Source organism: Phodopus roborovskii, unplaced genomic scaffold, assembly GCF_943737965.1.
Source record: "Phodopus roborovskii unplaced genomic scaffold, PHOROB, whole genome shotgun sequence".
NCBI classification, from domain to species: Eukaryota; Metazoa; Chordata; class Mammalia; order Rodentia; family Cricetidae; genus Phodopus; species Phodopus roborovskii.
The window spans coordinates 8,020-27,475 of NW_026125184.1; the positions used below are offsets into that span (position 1 = coordinate 8,020).

Below are 19,456 nucleotides of genomic sequence, written 5' to 3' on the forward strand. Positions count from 1 at the left end.
TGCTTCATTGGTGTTCTTGGGGACTGAAGGTAATAAGAGACTGACACAGTGGTCTCGGCAGATTTTTGTCATTTGGAGCCCTTTGGTAGGTCAGGAGCTCTGAGCATGGCACTTTGTCCTGGCTACTGGGTGATACCTGACCCCGAGTGTACTTGAACCCTCAATAAAATAGCTGGCAGCAGAATAAATCTACAGGCTTTTTGTTCTAGGAGCTACTTTGGGTTGTCCTAGCTAAGCAGGCAGAGCTCAGCATGGGGCATCAGGACCGTTGTGGCTGTGAGCACACCTCCCTCATCCTTGATACTTTCCAGAGTTGTAAGATGCTTTCAGAGCTGGGAGGGATTTCCTCCCTGAGCACAGCACAATCCACAAAGGTCCCTTTCACTGCCCCGCAGATGCCTCCCCAGTTGCCAGGGGGAGATGAGGCAGTGGCCTGCTTGCACTGTTGCAGATGGCAGCTTCCAGGAAAGGACCCAGAGGACAGGAAGGGACCACCCTGGGAAGAGCTATTTGCTTCAGAGTACCCGCCTCACTCCATCCCTTGTCTGGGTGTCTTTCAGGCGTCATGGCTGGCTTCAACATGGGAGGAGACCTGAGGGAGCCTGCTACCAGCATACCTCTAGGCTCCCTAGCAGCTGTTGGCATCTCGTAAGTTCCCTTCTTAGCAATCAGTGTGAGCTGGAGAATGGGAGAGAAAACCCCAGGCAGAAGAGGGGACTCCCCCATTGTTCCAAGAGTGCCCTGGCTGTGACCAACCTATTTTGTATTCCAACCCTCCTTTTACACTCGGTGGGCTGGAAAATTCACGTCTGCCGGGTTCAGACCCTGTCCTTTCACACCCTCTGCCTGAGAATGCTTCAGGAGGAGAAAGGTCATGAATGCAAACCAAATCCTTCCCTTACCCCACCCCCTCAACCACCCTGCCTCCTCTCCACCCTCATTTTTAACTAGGGGATTTTTTTTTTTTAACCACTAAGTTCCCAGGGTTGTGGTGGGAACATGGAAATGAAGTATGTTGCAATCACAGACTACTGTCTGCATCCTGTTCGTCAGCTTTCTGGGTGTATATAATGTGTGTGTGTGTGTGTGTGTGTGTGTGTGTGTGTGTGTACATGCAAGTGTGAGTGTGTGAATGTGAGCGTATGTGTGGGTGTGTCTACATGTGTGCACCTTATGGGTGGAGGGAGATGCTACGTTGGAGGGTGAGTAGCAGAAGCTCAGAGATGGGTCTTCCTTCCCCTTCTGCTGCCCTAGGGTTGCTAGTTTTGGAGTTTTAGTTCCCATTGTGCTGCTCTCACCAGCAGACTGTGACATGACCTAGGGTCTGTTTCTGACCCTCTAGAATCTTCTGCTGTCTCCCCTTGTGTGGGCAGAAGGATGCATCTCTGCCTTCATTGTGTGAGAAGCCTGCATAACACAATACTTTAAGTTGTTGAAATACCCACCTGCAAACACACACTGCAGTGCCTCCATTGCTGCCAGTCAGGTACCCCAGCCCTCCATGGCCATGTGTGCAAAATGAGGCAACACCATTGGTAAGAAATGAAGAAACAGGGAGAGCCTAGTGTTGGGAGAAAGAGGAAGAAGGTTCCATATGAGCAGCCAGCCCTGCTTTAGACACAGCCAGCTGCAAGTCAGAGGCTGGTATATCCTGTCATTATTGCCCAGATGGGAATGGGCAGACCTTGGGATCATGTGACTTATTCTCTTACACGGGCTGCAGCTTGGTGGTAGAGGCAGGCTATGGCTCTGCCTTTTAATTCTCTCCTCTATGTATTAATTTGCTTTCTGTTGCTGTGATACAATGCCATGACCTTGGAGAGGAAAGGGTTTATTTCCGCTTACAGTTTATGGAGGGAAGTCAGTTTGGAGGCAGGAACAGAAACAGAGATGATGGATGGAGGAATGATGCTCAGTGGCTTGCTCCACATGGTTTGCTCAACCTGCCCAGGGATGGCAGCACTCACAGTGGCTGGACCCTCCCCCCATCAATCATTAATCCAAAAAAAAAAAAAAAAAGCCTCCCACACTTGCCTACAGGCCACAGGTCAACCTTACAGACATTTTCTCAGTTGACACTAGCTTGTGCCAAGGTGACAAAATTCTCAGTACCTGTTATCTGTGGTCTAGAGACCAGAGGCCCAGGAGATGACTGCATACACAGCTCTTCTGCTTGGAGGAAGTTGGATGGGCTGTGGGACGGCAGGTCAACCCTGGCCAAGACCTGGCAGCTGGGCTTCCCACTTCGCCCCCTCAGTACCCTTCTTTATGAAAACACTGCTACCTTGGTCCCAGAGGAGAAAGTACAAAATGCAGCTTCCCAGGCTAGCTCCTTGGCGTCATGGCTGGCCTTTCATGACACAGGTTCCCAAGGAAACCTGAGGCTCGGTGGGGTGGGGCTGGGCTGGGTGGCAGCTCACTCTCTTGGGTTTTGCAGGTGGTTTCTGTACATCGTCTTTGCCTTCCTGCTTGGTGCCATCTGTACCCGAGAGGCCCTCCACTCTGACTTCCTGATAGCTGAAAAGGTGGGTGTGCCCTGTGCCCCACAAAGGGCTCAATCTGTAGGGCTTACTTGTTCCTTGAACACACAAATGCCTCCCCTTGTAGCCCTGGGGAATCTGTATCTTGCTCAGCCCAGGACCAATGAGGGCTTAGGGGACAGGCATGTGGGAAATGTGCAGCATCTGTCCGTGGATCCTTAGCATGGTCCTCAGGTTCCAGCATCCAGAGACTGGCATGAACAGATAATAGGTTCATCTTTCATGTAAAGAGATCAAGACACAGGGTGGCAGGTAGGCAGCTCTGTTGGTAAAATGTTTGCTGTGCAAGCATGAGGCCCCAAGTTGTTCCCCTAGGGACCCATGTAAAATACTTGCAATTCTAGCACTGGGGAGGGGACACAGGAAGATCTCTGGGGCTCTCTGACAAGCCAGCCTAGCCTACTTAATGACACCAGGTCTCAGTGAGAGACCCAGTCTCAGAAAACAAGGAGAAGGGCTAGAAAGATGGCTCAGCAGGCTAAGGTCCTTTCTGCCAAGCTTGATGACCTAAGTTGCATCTCCTAAGTCACACGATGAAAGGAGAAAACTGGAAATTTGTTCTCTTACCACACATTTACTGTGGCATGATTCATGATGCACATGTATACGCAAGCAAACACACACACACACACACACACACACACACACACACACACAATGTAAGTAAAAAACAAAACATGAAAAACAAGTGGGCAGCTAATGTCTGCTGTGCCCAAACTCTGAACCATCCCCAAATCACCAAGAGACCCAAGATCTGATGCAAAAGCAAAGATTTGCCCCCTCCTACCCCCCCATCCTACACAGCGGGACAGCAGGTGAAGAAGGCAGGGGCAGGAGAGGACCTTGAACAGCAGTGGGGCAGGGGAGCATTGGTAGAGCAAGGGGAGTGTCTGGGGGAGTCTGCTAGTTGTATAGTAACAGTCTCAGGATTGGTGCATGTCTGGGCTTGGGAGGCCTGTCCTGTGTTGATTGGTCAGCTGCAGCTACAGGAAGGTTGCTATGACTGGAGGCCCTCCCAGGGCAGTTGCTATGCTCTGCATGCCACCGTTACCATAAAGCACATCCAGAGCCTGCCAACTTCTGATTGGTTCCTTGCCACATGGAGGGTATCTGACAGTTTATTCCCAGTAATTAAGGAAGGTCAGGAGCTCAGCCCATGTTGCTGAGTCAGAGGCCCACATCTTGCTGGGTCTTTTCTGCATCCTGTCATGGCTGCCAAAGCAAGGGGCTGGGTGAGGGTCTGGTCCCTTCAAGGTCAGCACCCAAGGTTGACCTCTGCCCTCCATTTACTCACATGTACTTGATCAAACATGCAGACGGATGGTAGGGGGGTGTCGGCAGAGGGGGGAGACAGAGACACATGGGGGGAGGTGGGGTTCAGGAGATATCAGAGCTGACAGAAGAATCCGGTACTTTGAATTCCTGTCTCCTCAGTCTTTACATTTTTGTTGGTAGCTTCAGCTGCCACCAGGAAATGCTGCTCATAAGAGCAGGGAGGTGGAGGAGGGGAGGGTACATGGCGGCAGGCTCTCCTAAGAATCACAGAAACTTTGGGTTGGTCTGGATTAGTGAATTCCTTGAGTTTCATCACTTCCTTTACAAGTTGGGCATCATGTGACACCAAGGACACTTATTTGGCATCGATTAAACTCACAAGAATCAGATTGTCTGAAAAATTCCCTAAAACTCCCATTGTGCCTCAAATTCACAGAGGAAAAGCAGACTCTGAAATTCCCACCATTTCCAGAGAATGGTGGCCAATTAGGGAGGGTCTCAGTCACTTAGGGAGGGTCTCAGTCAGTCAGTCAGTCAGTTAGGGAGGGTCTCAGTCACTTAGGGAGGGTCTCAGTCAGTTAGGGAAGGGTCTCAGTCACTTAGGGAGGGTCTCAGTCAGTTAGGGAAGGTCTCAGTTAGGGAGGGTCTCAGTCAGTTAGGGAGGGTCTCAGTCAGTTAGGGAGGGTCTCAGTCACTTAGGGAAGGTCTCAGTCAGTTAAGGAGGGTCTCAGTCAGTTAGGGAGGGTCTCAGTCAGTTAGGGAGGGTCTCAGTCAGTTAGGGAGGGTCTCAGTCAGTTAGGGGAAGGTCTCAGTTAGGGAGGGTCTCAGTCAGTTAGGGAGGGTCTCAGTCAGTTAGGGAGGGTCTCAGTCAGTTAGGGAGGGTCTCAGTCAGTTAGGGAAAGTCTCAGTCAGTTAGGAAGGGTCTCAGTCAATTAGGGAGGGTCTCAGTCAGTTAGTTAGGGAGGGTCTCAGTCAATTAGGGAGGGTCTCAGTCACTTAGGGAAGGTCTCAGTCAGTTAGGGAGGGTCTCAGTCAGTTAGGGAGGGTCTCAGTCACTTAGGGAAGGTCTCAGTCACTTAGGGAGGGTCTCAGTCAGTCAGTCAGTCAGTTAGGGAGGGTCTCAGTCAGTTAGGGTCTCAGTCAGTTAAGGAAGGTCTCAGTCAGTTAAGGAAGGTCTCAGTCAATTAGGGAGGGTCTCAGTCAGTCAGTTAGGGAGGGTCTCAGTCAATTAGGGAGGGTCTCAGTCACTTAGGGAAGGTCTCAGTCACTTAGGGAGGGTCTCAGTCACTTAGGAAGGGTCTCAGTCAGTCAGTTAGGGAGGGTCTCAGTCACTTAGGAAGGGTGTCAGTTAGGGAGGGTCTCTGTTAGTTAGGGAGGTCTCTGTCAGTTAGGGAGGGTTTCTTGGTGTGGAGCCAATATATCTGCACAGAGCACCAGTGATGGCAGAAACCTGACTGACACAGGAGATGGAGCTGGCTTTTTAAAAGTGTACTTGGGTTTGGTCTCCACACTCATGAGGGTCTCTTTTTGAGAGAGAGAGAGAGAGAGAGAGAGAGAGAGGGAGGGAGAGAGAGAGAGAGGGAGAGGGAGAGAGAGAGGTTTATTCTTTCTTTGCTCTTTGGGGGCCTACCATCCAGCCCCCAAATAAATATAAGAAGGCTTATTCTTTCTTATGAATGCCTAGCCTTAGCTTGGCTTGTTTAGTTAGATTTTTTTTTTTTTTTAATTTAAATTATCCCATCTACCTTTTGCTTCTGGACTTTTACTTTTCTCTATTTTTGTATATCTTTCCTTCTTATTCCAAGTCTGGCTGGGTATCTTCTGCTTTCCTTTTTCTCTCTCCTCTAGACTTGATTTCTCCTATTATTTATTCTCTCTGCCTGACAGTCCCCCACCTATTTCTCTCTGCTGCCCAGCTAATGGCCATTCAGCTCTTTGTTAGACCAATCAGGCATTTTAGGCAGATAAAGTAACACAACTTCATAGAGTTAAACAAACACAACATAAAAGAATGCACACATATTTAGATTATTAAAACAAATACTGAACAGCATACAATATCCCACAGCAGTGCACAGACTCCAGTACAGGTGTACTTGTTTTTAGAGGTCATGACCTCAGCACAAAGGCAGGATGGGAAGGGAGAAGAGATCACTCAGGTCATGAGAGAGCTGGCCCAGAGCCCCAAATCTCAGGGGAGGAATGTTGGAATGTTTGTCCCCAGTTATATTCTCTCTCATTTACTCACACACAGTCACAGACACACAGTCACAGACACACACACACACACACACACACACACACACACACACAGACACACACACAGACACACACAGACACAGACACACACACAGACTCACACAGACACACACACAGTCACACACACACACATAGACACACACAGACACACACACAGTCACAGACACACAGACACACAGACACACAGACACACACACAGACACACACACAGACACACACACAGACACACACAGACAGAGACACACACACAGACACACACACACAGACTCACACAGACACACACACAGTCACACACACACACATAGACACACACAGACACACACACAGTCACAGACACACAGACACACAGACACACAGACACACACAGACACACACAGACAGAGACACACACACAGACACACACACACAGACTCCACACAGACACACACACAGTCACACACACACACACATACAGACACACACACACACAGAGACACACACACAGACACACACACAGTCACAGACACACACACACAGACACACACACAGACACACACACACACACACAGACACACACACACACACACACACACACACACACACACACACACACACACACGGGTTCACCTGGAGTCTGACCTTCATGGACCTCTTCTCGGTGGGGTGAGAGTGTGGTTACAAGTGAGAAACTGAAAGCCTCAGAAAGCCATTGGAGCCAAGAAGGAGCACTTCCCTGGGGATCCCTGCTTGCCCTTTGTCAGCAGCTGTGTGGTGGGGAGGGGGCGGTGGGGGCGGGGCAGGCTCTGCTGGCCTGGAGAGCAGCTTCCTCTCCAGCAGCTACCTGCCTGGTACTCCCCTCACCTGTTAGAGACTGTCTGGAGAGAGGAGGCAGATTTCCCGCTGGGGTGTGGCTCTTTGGAGGGAAATCTCAGCATGGACATGGAAGAGACCTTGTAACTAAGGAAGAACATCACAGGACAGGTTAAAAACATCTCCAGACATACAGACTACAGCCTCCATAGCCTGTGGGTGGAAGGTCCTCACTCAGTAAACCTGTCAACAGAGGGAATGTTCTTAGGAATGCCACATGTCTTGGACGGTGAGACAAGTGGGTGAGGCCAATTGGCTTGGCTTGGCAAGCTTGGCTATGGTATGTGGGGATGCACGTATATACATGTGAAAGGTGAACCATGGGCTTTGGAGGGTACCCAAGAGACCATTTCCTGGAACAGGCAACTGTAAGGCCCATGAAGAAAAGCAAATGACCTTGGTTCTTGGAGGATACGGTGCACGAGTGGACAGGGGATGGACCAGCAGGGAAAACTCCAAGAGTAGCCCCCCAAATCGTCCAAGATCTTTTCCCCAGACTTCCTCCCCTCTGCCCTAGCTCCCCCCATCCACACAGCTGCAGACAAAGGTCTGACCCTATTGCAGTGGCAAGCACTACATTCAGACAGTTGGTTGGACCGTGTGACCTTACCCCAGAGCCTAGAGAAGTTTGGCTTGTAGAGGTGTCTTCACTTTGATGGCCCATTGTCCTCATGTAGTTTTACTGCCATTCAGCCCAGGCTCACATCTCAGCTAGGTCTTGGTTCTAGGCTGGGCTGCATCTATTGGAGTTCCCCAATGTCACCTTAGACACAGAGCTGCTGGCTCTGGAATGCTCTGGTGCTGGTGGCTTGCATGCCCCTCCCAGTGCTGTTCTTGGATGGCTGTTGGTTGTCCTCAGTCCTTTACCATGGGTGCCTGGTCAGCTGATCTGTGTCTGCTGAGGTTCCCTGCAGCTTCTCTGATCTATTTCTGATTCTTTGTCTCCCCAACCCAGTTTTTCCACACCAGAGGAACTTCCCTGACTTATGCTTTCTTCAAATATTTTACTGTATGTGGCAGTTGTGAAATAGCCTTTGAAATCACCGTGTGACACATGGCAGGAGGTTATTAAATTTTAACCTCTTCACACTCCTCACAGGGACATCTTCATAGGTGGAGACATTTATCTTAGGGACGCTTTGCCCCCCTTTGCGCCCTCCATGTTTAATTCAGTAAGAAAGCGGTCAATCCCACTATTCTCTGTGATAGAGGACCCGCCTAGAGAACAATATTTATGGAATAGATTATGTAAACTGGACACACTCTAGGAAGTGGGTATTTATAACAGGCTGAGAGGACCAAGAATCCTAAGACATGCCAGTTCACAAGATAAGAGCAAGTAAAGTAGGAAGAGGATGACAAAGGGTCTTTGTTACAGATGGAAATCCCCCCCAGAGTCAATCCTAATCCATTAGCTTCATGTACCCAGGAGGGACTCTGAAAGCCCATGACTGTTTCCCCATTGCATGGCTGGTGAGTGGCTGGGGGCCTCTGCTCACATCACAGGCAGTACCGCCTCTCAGAGACTAAGTGGACTTTGCCTCCTTGTGGGAACTGGCTATCAATCGAAGGCCAGATTTGGCTGGGATCAGCGTAAAGGAATTTTTGGGAAACATATTTCTGGAAATATGAGTTGAGAGGAAGCTGTGAGGTGGAGGCATTGACCTCTTAATTCGCCTGAACTTGTGGGTGATCTCCACTCTGACCCCCAGCCCAAGGGTTCTGGAGGAGTCCCAGGGTGTATCTGTGGAAGGCAGCCCAAGATGAAGTCACTAGTCATCACCAGTCACAGAGATCACAGAGCCAGACGCTGACAAGGTTCCTGGGGTTCAGCCAGCACTGGAGAGATGCAGACTAGGGAGTCTCATTCCAGTGGATGGACATGCTTTAAATGAAAATAAAAAGTTACACATGTGTGCATGCATATGCTCACATGTGTGCATTAGATACTATGTGTAGTCATCTAGAGATGAGTGAGTATATAGGAGGATGTAGGTAAATTATAGCTAGATATAATGCCATTTTATACCAGGTACCTGAGCAATAGATTTAGATACCCTTGGTGTTCTAGAACCCATCCTCCATCCACACGAACGGATGATTTCCCTAGCTCTTGGCTAAGAAGCAGTCAGATTTCTGAAGGACGATCCATTCCTGTCTTTCTGAAACATGTTTTCTAGGAGTGAGTGTAAAGGGTGCACTATCCTGTGCCCAGCTATTCACACTGACTATATGCTAGGATTACCTGGGAGACTTTTTACAATGGGTACACATGTCCCGCCAAGCACCCATTGAGTCAGAACCTCCAGGGTGATTCTTAGATAAGGGCTGAGAAGAGAATCACCAAGTTAGAACTTCAAAATGCTTTTTGATAAAGTTTCATCTCAGTCTTGTTGTTTTTTTTTTTTTTTTTCCCCTCCTTTCTTTTTTTTAAGTCATCAACATAGGATGCATTTGGTAGAGAAGATGCAAAGAAAGATTACAGATGGTTCCTCTCAGGATGCATGGGGGATCTCACAGAGGCAGTTTTCCTAGGAATTGTGGGAAATAGCCAGGACTCGGATCATGTAAAGTGCCCAGGTTTCACTGATTCCAGCCTCTGCTGTGGGTGAAGGCCGAGAGTGATTCTGCTGTGTTCCTAAGGGAGTGCAGGGCGCATGGGTGAGGGAAACCACGAGCCTGATTAACGCTTCCACAGGGGAGAGAATCACAAAATGCTGGTAGAGCACAAGACATGATGGGAAACATCGATAACAGTGATTTCTAATAATTAAAGCAGTAAGAGAAGGGGAGGACAAGCCTGAGGAACGCCTGGCATTGAAACGAGATGCAGATGAGATCCACCTGGGTTGATCTGGCGCCTGTGGGGAAAGCAGTCCATGTGGAATGAAGGACAGCATGGCTGTGCAGGGACCCCGCTGCCTCTGTCCAGCCTCTGACCCCTTCCTCACATTTTGCAGGTTATGAGGTCCCCGTTTAATATTCAAAAGTTTGAAGGACCAGACCCTTTCCTGACACCCCCTTTGCAGCCCTAACAGGTCACATGACTGAGGTGGGGTGGATGAATTCTTCAAGAGCAGTGCATGATGCAATGATAGAGAGATGGTCAGGGTCATGTGCAGGGTGGAGGGCACTGGTTATGCTCTGGCTGAACTGTTCCAAGTGAGGAGTCTGAACCTCCAGATACACTCATTTCTTTTCAATTTACTTCTGGAGGGGTCACATGCACAGAGGGCAGAGGACAAACGTGTGGGCCCCAGAGATCAAATTCGGATTGCTGGGCTTGCAGCAGGTGCCTTTACCTGTGGAGGCATCTCACCAGCCCTGTTGTTTGTGTGCCTTCAAATCAAGCAGCCTGATTGGTACAGGACTTATCAGTCAGATTATTTTAGTGATAAGTTGAGATACAGGAAATAGGTTATCCAGGGCCTTGGGTTCAGTATGACTTGACCATGTGGACTTAGCCCATTGTTCAAGCAAGGAAATAAGACATAGTTCTTTACTGCTATGATAAAACCCTGACCAAAAGCAAGTTGGGGAGAAAATTTGCCTACAGGGTTCATTCCAATTATCAAAGCAAAGCCAAGTCAGAGGCTTGAAACAGAAACCAGCAAAGGAACAGAGCTTATAGGCTTCCTCCTCCTAGCTCGCTCTCTTAGGCAGCTCAGACTCAGCTGCCTAGGGATGCCCACGGCAGGCTTGGTCCTCTTACATCAACTAGCAATTACAAAAATGTCTCAGATATGGCCAAACTAATCTAGGCAGCCCCTACTTGAGACTTCCTTAGATAACCCTGGATTATGTCAAGTTGACACATGAAGCTAACTAGGACAATGGGAGATGGTGAACCTTCATCAAGAAGGCTGTACGTGACAAGGTGAAAATTACATCTAACCATCTGTCAGATTTATGCAAATGAGCTCTTGAAGGGCACATTTCAAGTCACCATGTCTGGAGTAAGGCAGTATGGAGACGGGGCGGCCAGTCATCAAAAAAGAGGGGCTTCCCAAGGTCCAGGTGAGGATTCATGAGGTGAGTTCAAGGCTCACCTAGTGCGTGGACAACTGCACTGGTCCCTTGCCAGTTGGCACCAAGGGGAACAGCTTTGTTCTCTCTTGCTCTCTCTCTTTACATCTGTGAGATGTATGGGTTGCGGATTACATCAATTAATTAACTTATTAATTAATTCACCATTTATTTACCTCTGCTGGGCACTGAGAATACTGGAAGCATGGGGTCTGATTGAAATCAACAGGTTGGTAGAGGAGACTGTGATAGGCCTCTCCTATCCTCAGCCTCATGACACTGGGGAAACCCCTGGTAGAGAAGTAAGATGTCTCACAGAGGAGATGGGTTTGTACTGCACCTTTTGTTTTTTTAATGTATGTACCCAAATGAGTTTGTGTGTGTGTGCATGCATAGGCCTGTGGAGGCCAGAGGGCACTAGATGCCCTGGTATGGGAGTTATAGGCTGTAATAAGCTGCCTGATGTGGGGTGCCCAGGTCTGAACTCAGGTTCTCTGCAGGAGCAGTAAGCACTCTTAACCACTGAGCCATCTTTCCAGCCGCCTTGTGCTGCTTCTTGATGCCCAGTGTTGGACAATGAGCACATTAGCTAGTGTGGACAGAGGATCCCAACAGTGAGTGTTGTGCAGGGTGTGGGGCTAGGGGAGTCGTGGACTGTGCAGGGTCCGCTTATCAACCAACAGAGGAGTCGTCACTGCTGCTTTAGGATCAGGGTTAAGTTTGTCACTCTGTCAGGGTCTTGGGCATCACTCAGAAAATGCAACAGCCTGACTGGAATCGTAGTCACCAATTCTCAAAGTGCGGTTTCTAGCCATTGACATCAATGTTACCTTGGAACCTTCAGGAAATCCACATTCTTAGGCCCCCTGTCAATACTCCCTGAATCTGAAATGCTAAGACCAGGGCCCAGAAACCAGTGGTTCTAGAGACACTGAGATGAATCTAATGCCTGCCCAATTTGAGAACTAGTATATAGTCCATATAGGATATGAACTAACCAGAAATAGCAGGGGAATATAGCTCTGAGGCTGAGAAATAGCTGGGCAGCGGGAAGGTGCACCAGGGGAGTGCAAAGGGTCAAGGCTTGGTCTGACCAGCATAGCATGCCTGTAATCCCAGAACCAGGGAGTTGGAGGTAAGGAGTTCTGTGAATTAAGGACAACCTGGACTTACAGCAAGACTCTGTCTCAGCAGACAAAACAAATCAACAAAATTAGCAAAATGCCAGGGTTAGGCCCTGGGAACGTTCAGATGCTTGCTCTGACTCTGCAGTCCTGATGGCTTGATTTGGAATCCCCAGAATCCATGTAAAAAGCCAGATGGATTGTCACAGACCATAATCCCAGAATTTCTACAGCAAGACGGGGAGGTGGAGGAAAGAGAATCCCCCGGGAGCTTGCAAATCATCTAACCTAGAATATGCAGTGCAGGGCAAGAAAGAGAGACCCTGCCTCAAAGTGTACAGTGAGGGCTGATGTTCTGGATCATCTGATCTGCAAGGTGTACAGGGGTACAGCGCACCCCCAAATAAGTAGTAACTATTTGTAGTTAAAAAAAAAAGCCCGTGTTGGTCATTGAATAATTGTATTACTCACTTTCCAGTCCCTATCATACAATGCCTGAGATAATTAATTTATAAAGAGAAAAGTTAGGGGTCAATGAGATGGCTCAGCAGGTAAAAAGACACTTGCAGTCAAGCCAGGTGGTTTCAGTTTGATCCCCAGGACCCACATAGTGGAAGGAGAGAACCAATGTTCACAAGTTGTTCTCCGTTTTCTACATGCATGTTGTGGAATGCACCCACACACCTCCACCCTAAGTAAATAAAGTAATAAAAGTCTTACTTAGCTTTGGTTTGGGGGTCTCATTCCATGACCCATTGTCTTGAATGTTAGGAAATTTGAGTACTTGTCTGTTACAGCCTCTCCTCCTCCCGCCCAGCTGTAGAACTCCCATGCTCTCAAGGTTGATCAAACAAGGTTATTCTCATCACTTTCCGGGTGCAGTGCCTGTACCTTGACCCCAGGTGTGGGTGGTGCATGACTTCCTCCTGTGCTTAGCCCATCCCCTGGCTTGGGTATATAAGCCCATTACTCTCTTTAATAAATGGCAGCAGCTTCCTCTTCACTTCTCGTGGTGGTCTGTTAAGTGTTTCAATCCCGACACCCTCCGCCAGCTTGGTACTCTAGCTGCATGGGTGCGGCACTTGAGCCTCTTGTAGGGATGCCAATGGCTACAGTGGTAATGGCTGCAAGCGTGTAGCATGGCAAAACTGTCTTCTCAAAATCAAAAAGGGAAGAGCCTGAGACCCCACCATCCCCTTCAAGGACACACCCCCTCACCTAAAGAACTCCCTCCCACCAGACCCTGCTTTCAACAGTCCAGTACTATTGAGTAGGTGGCACCCCTGGGGTGGGGTGAGGATAAGGGTTAGCACAGAGGCTGCTACAGGACATCCAGGGTCAGCCTGTGGTAACGGAGCATCTGTCTCACACAGGTGTCTCTGGTTGGCTCCCTCTTCCTGTTGGGCTTGTACATCTCATCCTTGGCTTCCTGTATGGGGGGACTCTATGGAGCCCCCCGGATCCTGCAGTGCATCGCCCAGAGAAAGTGGTTCCTGTACTGGCCTTTCTGGGGCAAGGGGTGAGTGGCTCATTTTGTTTGCATGCACTCTCTCTCCCTCTCTATCTTCCTCTTTCTCCCTTCCTCCCTCTCTGCCCCCCATTAGCTTTTCTTATTAGACTTTTTGATCAGTGTATCTGGTCTCTGGGGTGGGGACAGAGTGGAGTGCAGAGGCCATATCCTTCAGCCCTATCCCTGGGTGAGTTGGCTAGTTACTTAGATAAAGCATCTTCCATATCATAGCTGCATAGCTTCCTGACTCTGAGCAGCAGGGAGCAGAACCCTCTCTTTCAAAGAAACAGACCCAGGACCCTCCAAGTTTAGCATAAAAGAATCCCTTGTTTAGGAGAAGCGCAAGCTCTGCTTTTTCTGGGCGGTAATGTTGATGGTAGTGATGGTGGTGACGATGATGGCGGTAATGATGGTAGTGGTGGTGATGGTGGTGGTGATGGCAGTGATGAAGGGGGTGGTGGTGGCAGCAGAAGCTCCACACTATGGGCTAAGGCCTCTCTATGAGTTATCATGGACCAAACTGTAACAGATACTGATTAACAAGCACGATTAAGTGAGGGCTAGGATGGTCAAAAGAGACTTTCCTTAAAAACAGTTGAAATAGACACTAGAATCCCACTTCTGTGTAATGTGGTTTATAAGCTGTATTTTTTTTGTTTGTTGAGACAGGATTTCTCCATGTAACTCACTCTGTAGACCAGGCTGGCTTCAAATTCACAGAGATCCACCTGCTTCTGCCTTCTGAGTGCTGGGATTAAAGGCATGGACCACCATGCCCAGCTATATTTTTATTTTAAAAATTGTTAAAATACATACATGCAAGTGTTGTGTCTGTGTGTATGTCTGTGTGCTACTTGCATGCAGTATCTGTGAAGGCCACCAGAGGATGTCAGATCAGATCACCTGGCTGTCATATGGGTGCTGGGAACTGAACCCACATCCTCTGGAAGAGGACCAAGCACTTCTAACCACTGAGCTATCTCTCTAGGCACATCACTTTATTTATTTATTTATTTATTTATTTATTTATTTATTTATTTATTTATTGTAGGGTAGCTGGCCAGTGAGCTCTAGGAATCCTATCTCTGTGCTACCACCAGCCCATGTTGGGTTACAGGTACAAGCCTCCGTGCCCAGTTTACACGGGCCCTCATAATTAATTATGTGGCAGGCATTCACCAACTGAACTGTCTCTCCCCAGGCTCCCCACCTGGTTTCCAAATGAATTCTTCTATTTTTACACAACTGACAGTTCTGTTATTTTATAACTTGCATTTTTTTAAAAATTTCATATTGTTTAGAAAGCCATCTTTTATATTAATGTAAAGATTTCCTCATTCTCTTTCCTTTGTGTTGACATGACATAGTTTGTTTAATCAGTTCCCTATTGATTGATACTCATGTGATTGGCTTCCAGAAACAGTGTTGTAGTGGATAATTCTTTCTACTACTACAACTGTATCTCTATAATTGACATCTGTATTGGCAAATGTTTTAAATAAACCTTTTCCTGTATGATAATTTTTTCTTTATTTTTTGGCAATTTCATACATGTATGCAATGTATCTTGCTCATAGCCACATCCAAATCTCTTTCTCTCCCCTCCCCATCTCCCATTTTCTTGTCCTTTTCCTCTTATTTGTAACCCACTGAGTCCAGTTCTTCCTGCTGGAATGTTGGCTGGTCTTTTTGGCTTACTCTTGTGCAGGTAACCTTAGTTACGGTTTGTGAGTGCAACAGCCATGCCAGTCCAGAGGACAGCATTACACAGTCCTCCTCCCATCCTCTGACTCTTACATCCTTTCCTCCTTTTCCAAGGTGTTCTCCTTCGCTTTGTTTTGCTGGTGGAAACATCCCATTTAGGGCTGAGCACTCAATAGTCACATATGTTTATGTGTCTCCACATTAACTGCTGCCCACTATAGAATGAAACTTCTCTAAGATTAAGAGCAGCACTAATACCTAATAATAAATTAGAAAGCAGTTTGATAACATGTCTGTTTGGCAAAACAACAGTAGTAGTTTCTCCCCTTAGAACCTATTACCTCCCCAGCCATGGACTTTTGACTGGTTCAAAGTAACAGACTTGAATTCTTTTATGTGGAGCACTCCTCAGATTCAATCAGAAAGTGGCTGACAACCTCCATAGCCAGTTTTCTCTCCCAGCAACCTGCATAACACCTTTTGGAACTATGCTACCAGGGAGGAAGTTCTGAGCTCAGTTCCAGCTTTATTCTCTATGTCCTGAAACCCAAATGGGAAGTATCTTTTAGTTACTTTTCTGTTCCTATAATAAAATACCATGACCAAAATCAACTTAAGGTAGAAGGAACTTATATTTGTTTACATTTTTTTTTGTTTAATAACCCATGCCTTCTAGGGAAATTATTATCCATCCATGCAGCATGGACATGCGTTACTTGTGTTCAAGCTCTTTCTTCAAAAAACATATATTTAAGTTAGCTTATAAAGTAGTGGTCTCCCATAATGGGTTTTCATACATCCTTAGTTTTGGTTAACCTCCCCCTTACCTTCTCTTCTCCTCTGCCCTTTTACCTCCTTTATTTCCTCTTCCTCCTTCTTGTCTTCCTGTCTCCCTTCCTTCCTTCCTGTCTCCCTTCCTTCCTCCCTTCCTTCCTGTCTTTCCTTCCTTCCTGCCTTCCTGCCTTCCTTCCTTCCTTCCTTCCTGTCTTTCTCCTACCCCCCCCTTTTTTTTTTGAGACAGAGTTTCTCTGTGTAGCAGCCCTGGCTGTCCTGGAACTCACTCTGTAGACCAGGCTGGCCTCAAACTCTCAGAGATTCGCCTGCCTCTACCTCCTGAGTGCTGGGATGAAGCCATCACACCTGGCTCCCTCAAACCATGTGTTCTACTATCCTCTAACCCTTAAAGCTCCTTGGCTTTCAACTCTCATAGGGCCCCTTCTAGCTTCCTGGCTTATATAGATGCACCAAATTATACACACAAATTTCCAAGTTTGAAGCTAGGATCCACACGAGAGAAAACATGTTGCATTTCCAGGGCCTGAGTGATCTCATTGGTGTGATATTTTCCAGTTCCATCCATTTTTCCTGCAAATTTCGGAACTCTCATTTTTCTCAACATCTGAATAAAATTCCACGGTGTTTATGCACCACGTTTTCACTATCCATTCATCTGTTGTTGGACATCTAGGCTGATTCTGTTTCCTAGCTGTTATAAATAGCAGCAATGAACATGTGCTGATACTCCTGTAAAAAAGATAGAGTCTTTCGGTATATGCACAGGGGTTAGGTATGGATTGCATCATGTGTGGTTCTATTTTTAGTTTTTGAGGAACCTTGGCACTCATTTCCATAGTAGCTGCACCAGTTTACATTTCTACCAACAGAGAGTAAGCATTTCCTTTCCCCATCCTCACAGCATTTACTGTTTGTTTTCTTGGTTTCTGACTGGGTGAGGTAGAATCTCAGAAGTTGTATTAATTATATTTCTCTTATGGCTAATATGTGCACACACACATACTCAAAGAAAGAAAGAAAGAAAACAAAAAGAAAATTGACCTCATCACATGAATACTAGTGATTAGACCAGCCTGATGGTCAACTCATATCACAGACATTCAGAAGTACACTTTATTGATGCCCTAGGTGTCTCTCAACCCAATCAAATTGACAATCAAGATCGGATTCTGCTCCAGCTGTTGGATGTAGAACATTGATGAGGCTGTAGAAACATTCCTACCTAGGTCCCAGGCACCTTCCTCCACACTGTGGCCAGGAAGATGCCCTATAACATTCCCTGCCCAGATGCCACCACCACCACCTACCTCCACAGTGTGCAAAGGCCTCTTACCATCTAGACAGAGTCAAGGCATGGGGTGAGAATCCACGTACAAGTGTGAGTGCCCCCCTCCCCAAGTGTGGTCTACAAAGAGATGGGGGTAGGCCCTGACCTGGAAGCTATGCATGCATTAATGAGGAAGGCTGGTTGGAGGTGGTGGCACACACCTTTAATCCCAGCACTTGGGAGGCAGAGGCAGGCGGATCTCTGAGTTTGAGGCCAACCTGGTCTTACAGAGTTCCAGGATAGTCAACGCTACACAGAGAAACCCTGTCTCAAACAAACAAAACTGAAACCTGACCTTCCTCATTATCTTGTAGGTATGCCTGCCAAGGAAGAAGCCTAGACATATCCACTCATATTTGTGTTTTAGCTTTGTTTGCATTTGTAAATATTTAAACACAGTGTGTATGAACTTCATTTGCGCTGTTGCCTTGAGTGACAAGGACAGTGCTAGCAAGGAGCATGTCTATGACTCATTGTTTTTTTGAGACAGGGTTTCTCTGTGTAGCTCTGGCTGTCCTAGAATTTACTCTGTAGACAAGGCTGGCCTCAAGCTCACAGATCAGCCTGCCTCTGCCTCTGCCTCTCAAGTGCTAGAATTAAAGGCATGTGCCATCACTGCCCAACTTCTATGGCTCATGGTTAAGTGAAATGTTTTGCCAGTGTACAGTAGAAATGGCCCCTCAGGATACCAAGATTTCTGTTCCCTTTATTATGAATGAAGTTGATTATCTAGCTGTTTCGGTCCCCCCCATCATTAGGGTTATTTTCAATTTCTAGAAGCTCTTTGTTAGGAAGGTTAACTGGGTGTGATCTGTATTAGGGATATTTCTCCCAGCTTGTCACATGTCTTTTAACATTGGAAGCTTCCCCTCATCTCCTAAAACCTTCTTCATATATGATTGGGTTATTTTTACTTTTCTTAATACAGAACATTAGAAACTTAAACACATCTTTGAGTTATAGTGAACATAATAGAAAATGTCATGAGATCATTGTCAACAGCCTTAAGAATAACCACGAGGCAAGCACCTTGTAGCTTCCACCCATGAGCCCTGCAAGCCTGACTCCCTCCCTGCCTACCTCCCCCAGTGAGGCCCTTCCCTTTCACTCCAAAACCCCTGACTTCTGGGATAAGCACTTCCTTGCCCTGTGTATGGCTTTTCTCAGGGGTCGGCAGGGTTTTCTCAAGTGTCAAAGAGCACATACCTTAGACATTGCAAGATCCATGACCTTAGCCACCTGTGCTTTGTTAGCCATTGAAGCTCATAAACTGCCACAGAGTACCCAACACTTGACCAAGGCCACAAATCTAAATTTGTTTTTGTTAATGGATGAAAACAAATCTAAATTTTATGTGATTCATGAAACAAAACATTATTCTTTTGATTTTCCTCCAGTTGTTTAAAAATGCAAAGCTACTTTGTAGCTCATGGCATAAACGGTCCCTGGGATTTGGCCCAGGGACTTCGGCTACAAGTGTGTTCCCTCCATATACATCTCTAAACAGCTTGCCTGACTCTGAGACCTTCAAATTCAGGTGAAGCATTCCTTGTCTTTATTGTCCGGGGCCAGGGCTTTTCAGGTGTGGGGGTTTGGGATACTTCTGTATTTATAATGCAGTATCTTTGGGGCCAAGTATAAACACCCAACTCATTTATGTTTCATGTACACCTAGCCACATAGCCTGAAGGTAATTATAAACAGCATTTTTAGAAATTTTAGGCATGAAACAAAGTTTCATGGTCTGGGATTTCTCAATTAAATTTCCGTACAAATCAAATACAGACTTTGTAGAATTTTCATCATTTCAGATACAGAACCCTTATACTGAGGATATGCAGTCTATACGTGGAATTATGCACATGTGAATGAGTGTGTGTGTGTGTCCGTCCGTCCGTGTGTCCTTCTATGCTACACTCCTTCCCTCATCCTCATGTTTCTGAGCTCTTCCTCTGTAGAAGCATCTTATTATTGGGAGGTTTTATGGATGAGCCTTGTTCTGGATGTAAATTTAGGCCAACCCCAAACTTGCATTCCTGTTATCAGA

At 47.1% G+C, this 19,456-nt stretch overlaps 1 protein-coding gene across 1 annotated transcript in view; it reads left to right on the top strand.

Annotated features, from left to right (window-relative positions):
• The first annotated feature begins 422 nt into the window (after positions 1 to 422).
• The window catches only part of LOC127226642 (solute carrier family 12 member 8-like), a 58,579-nt gene continuing 39,545 nt past the window's right edge, over positions 423 to 19,456 (top strand). The window contains 2 exon segments of the mRNA XM_051190706.1: positions 423 to 648; positions 2,438 to 2,525. Of these exon segments, the coding sequence (XP_051046663.1) occupies positions 452 to 648; positions 2,438 to 2,525 (285 nt within the window). The 5' untranslated portion in view covers positions 423 to 451.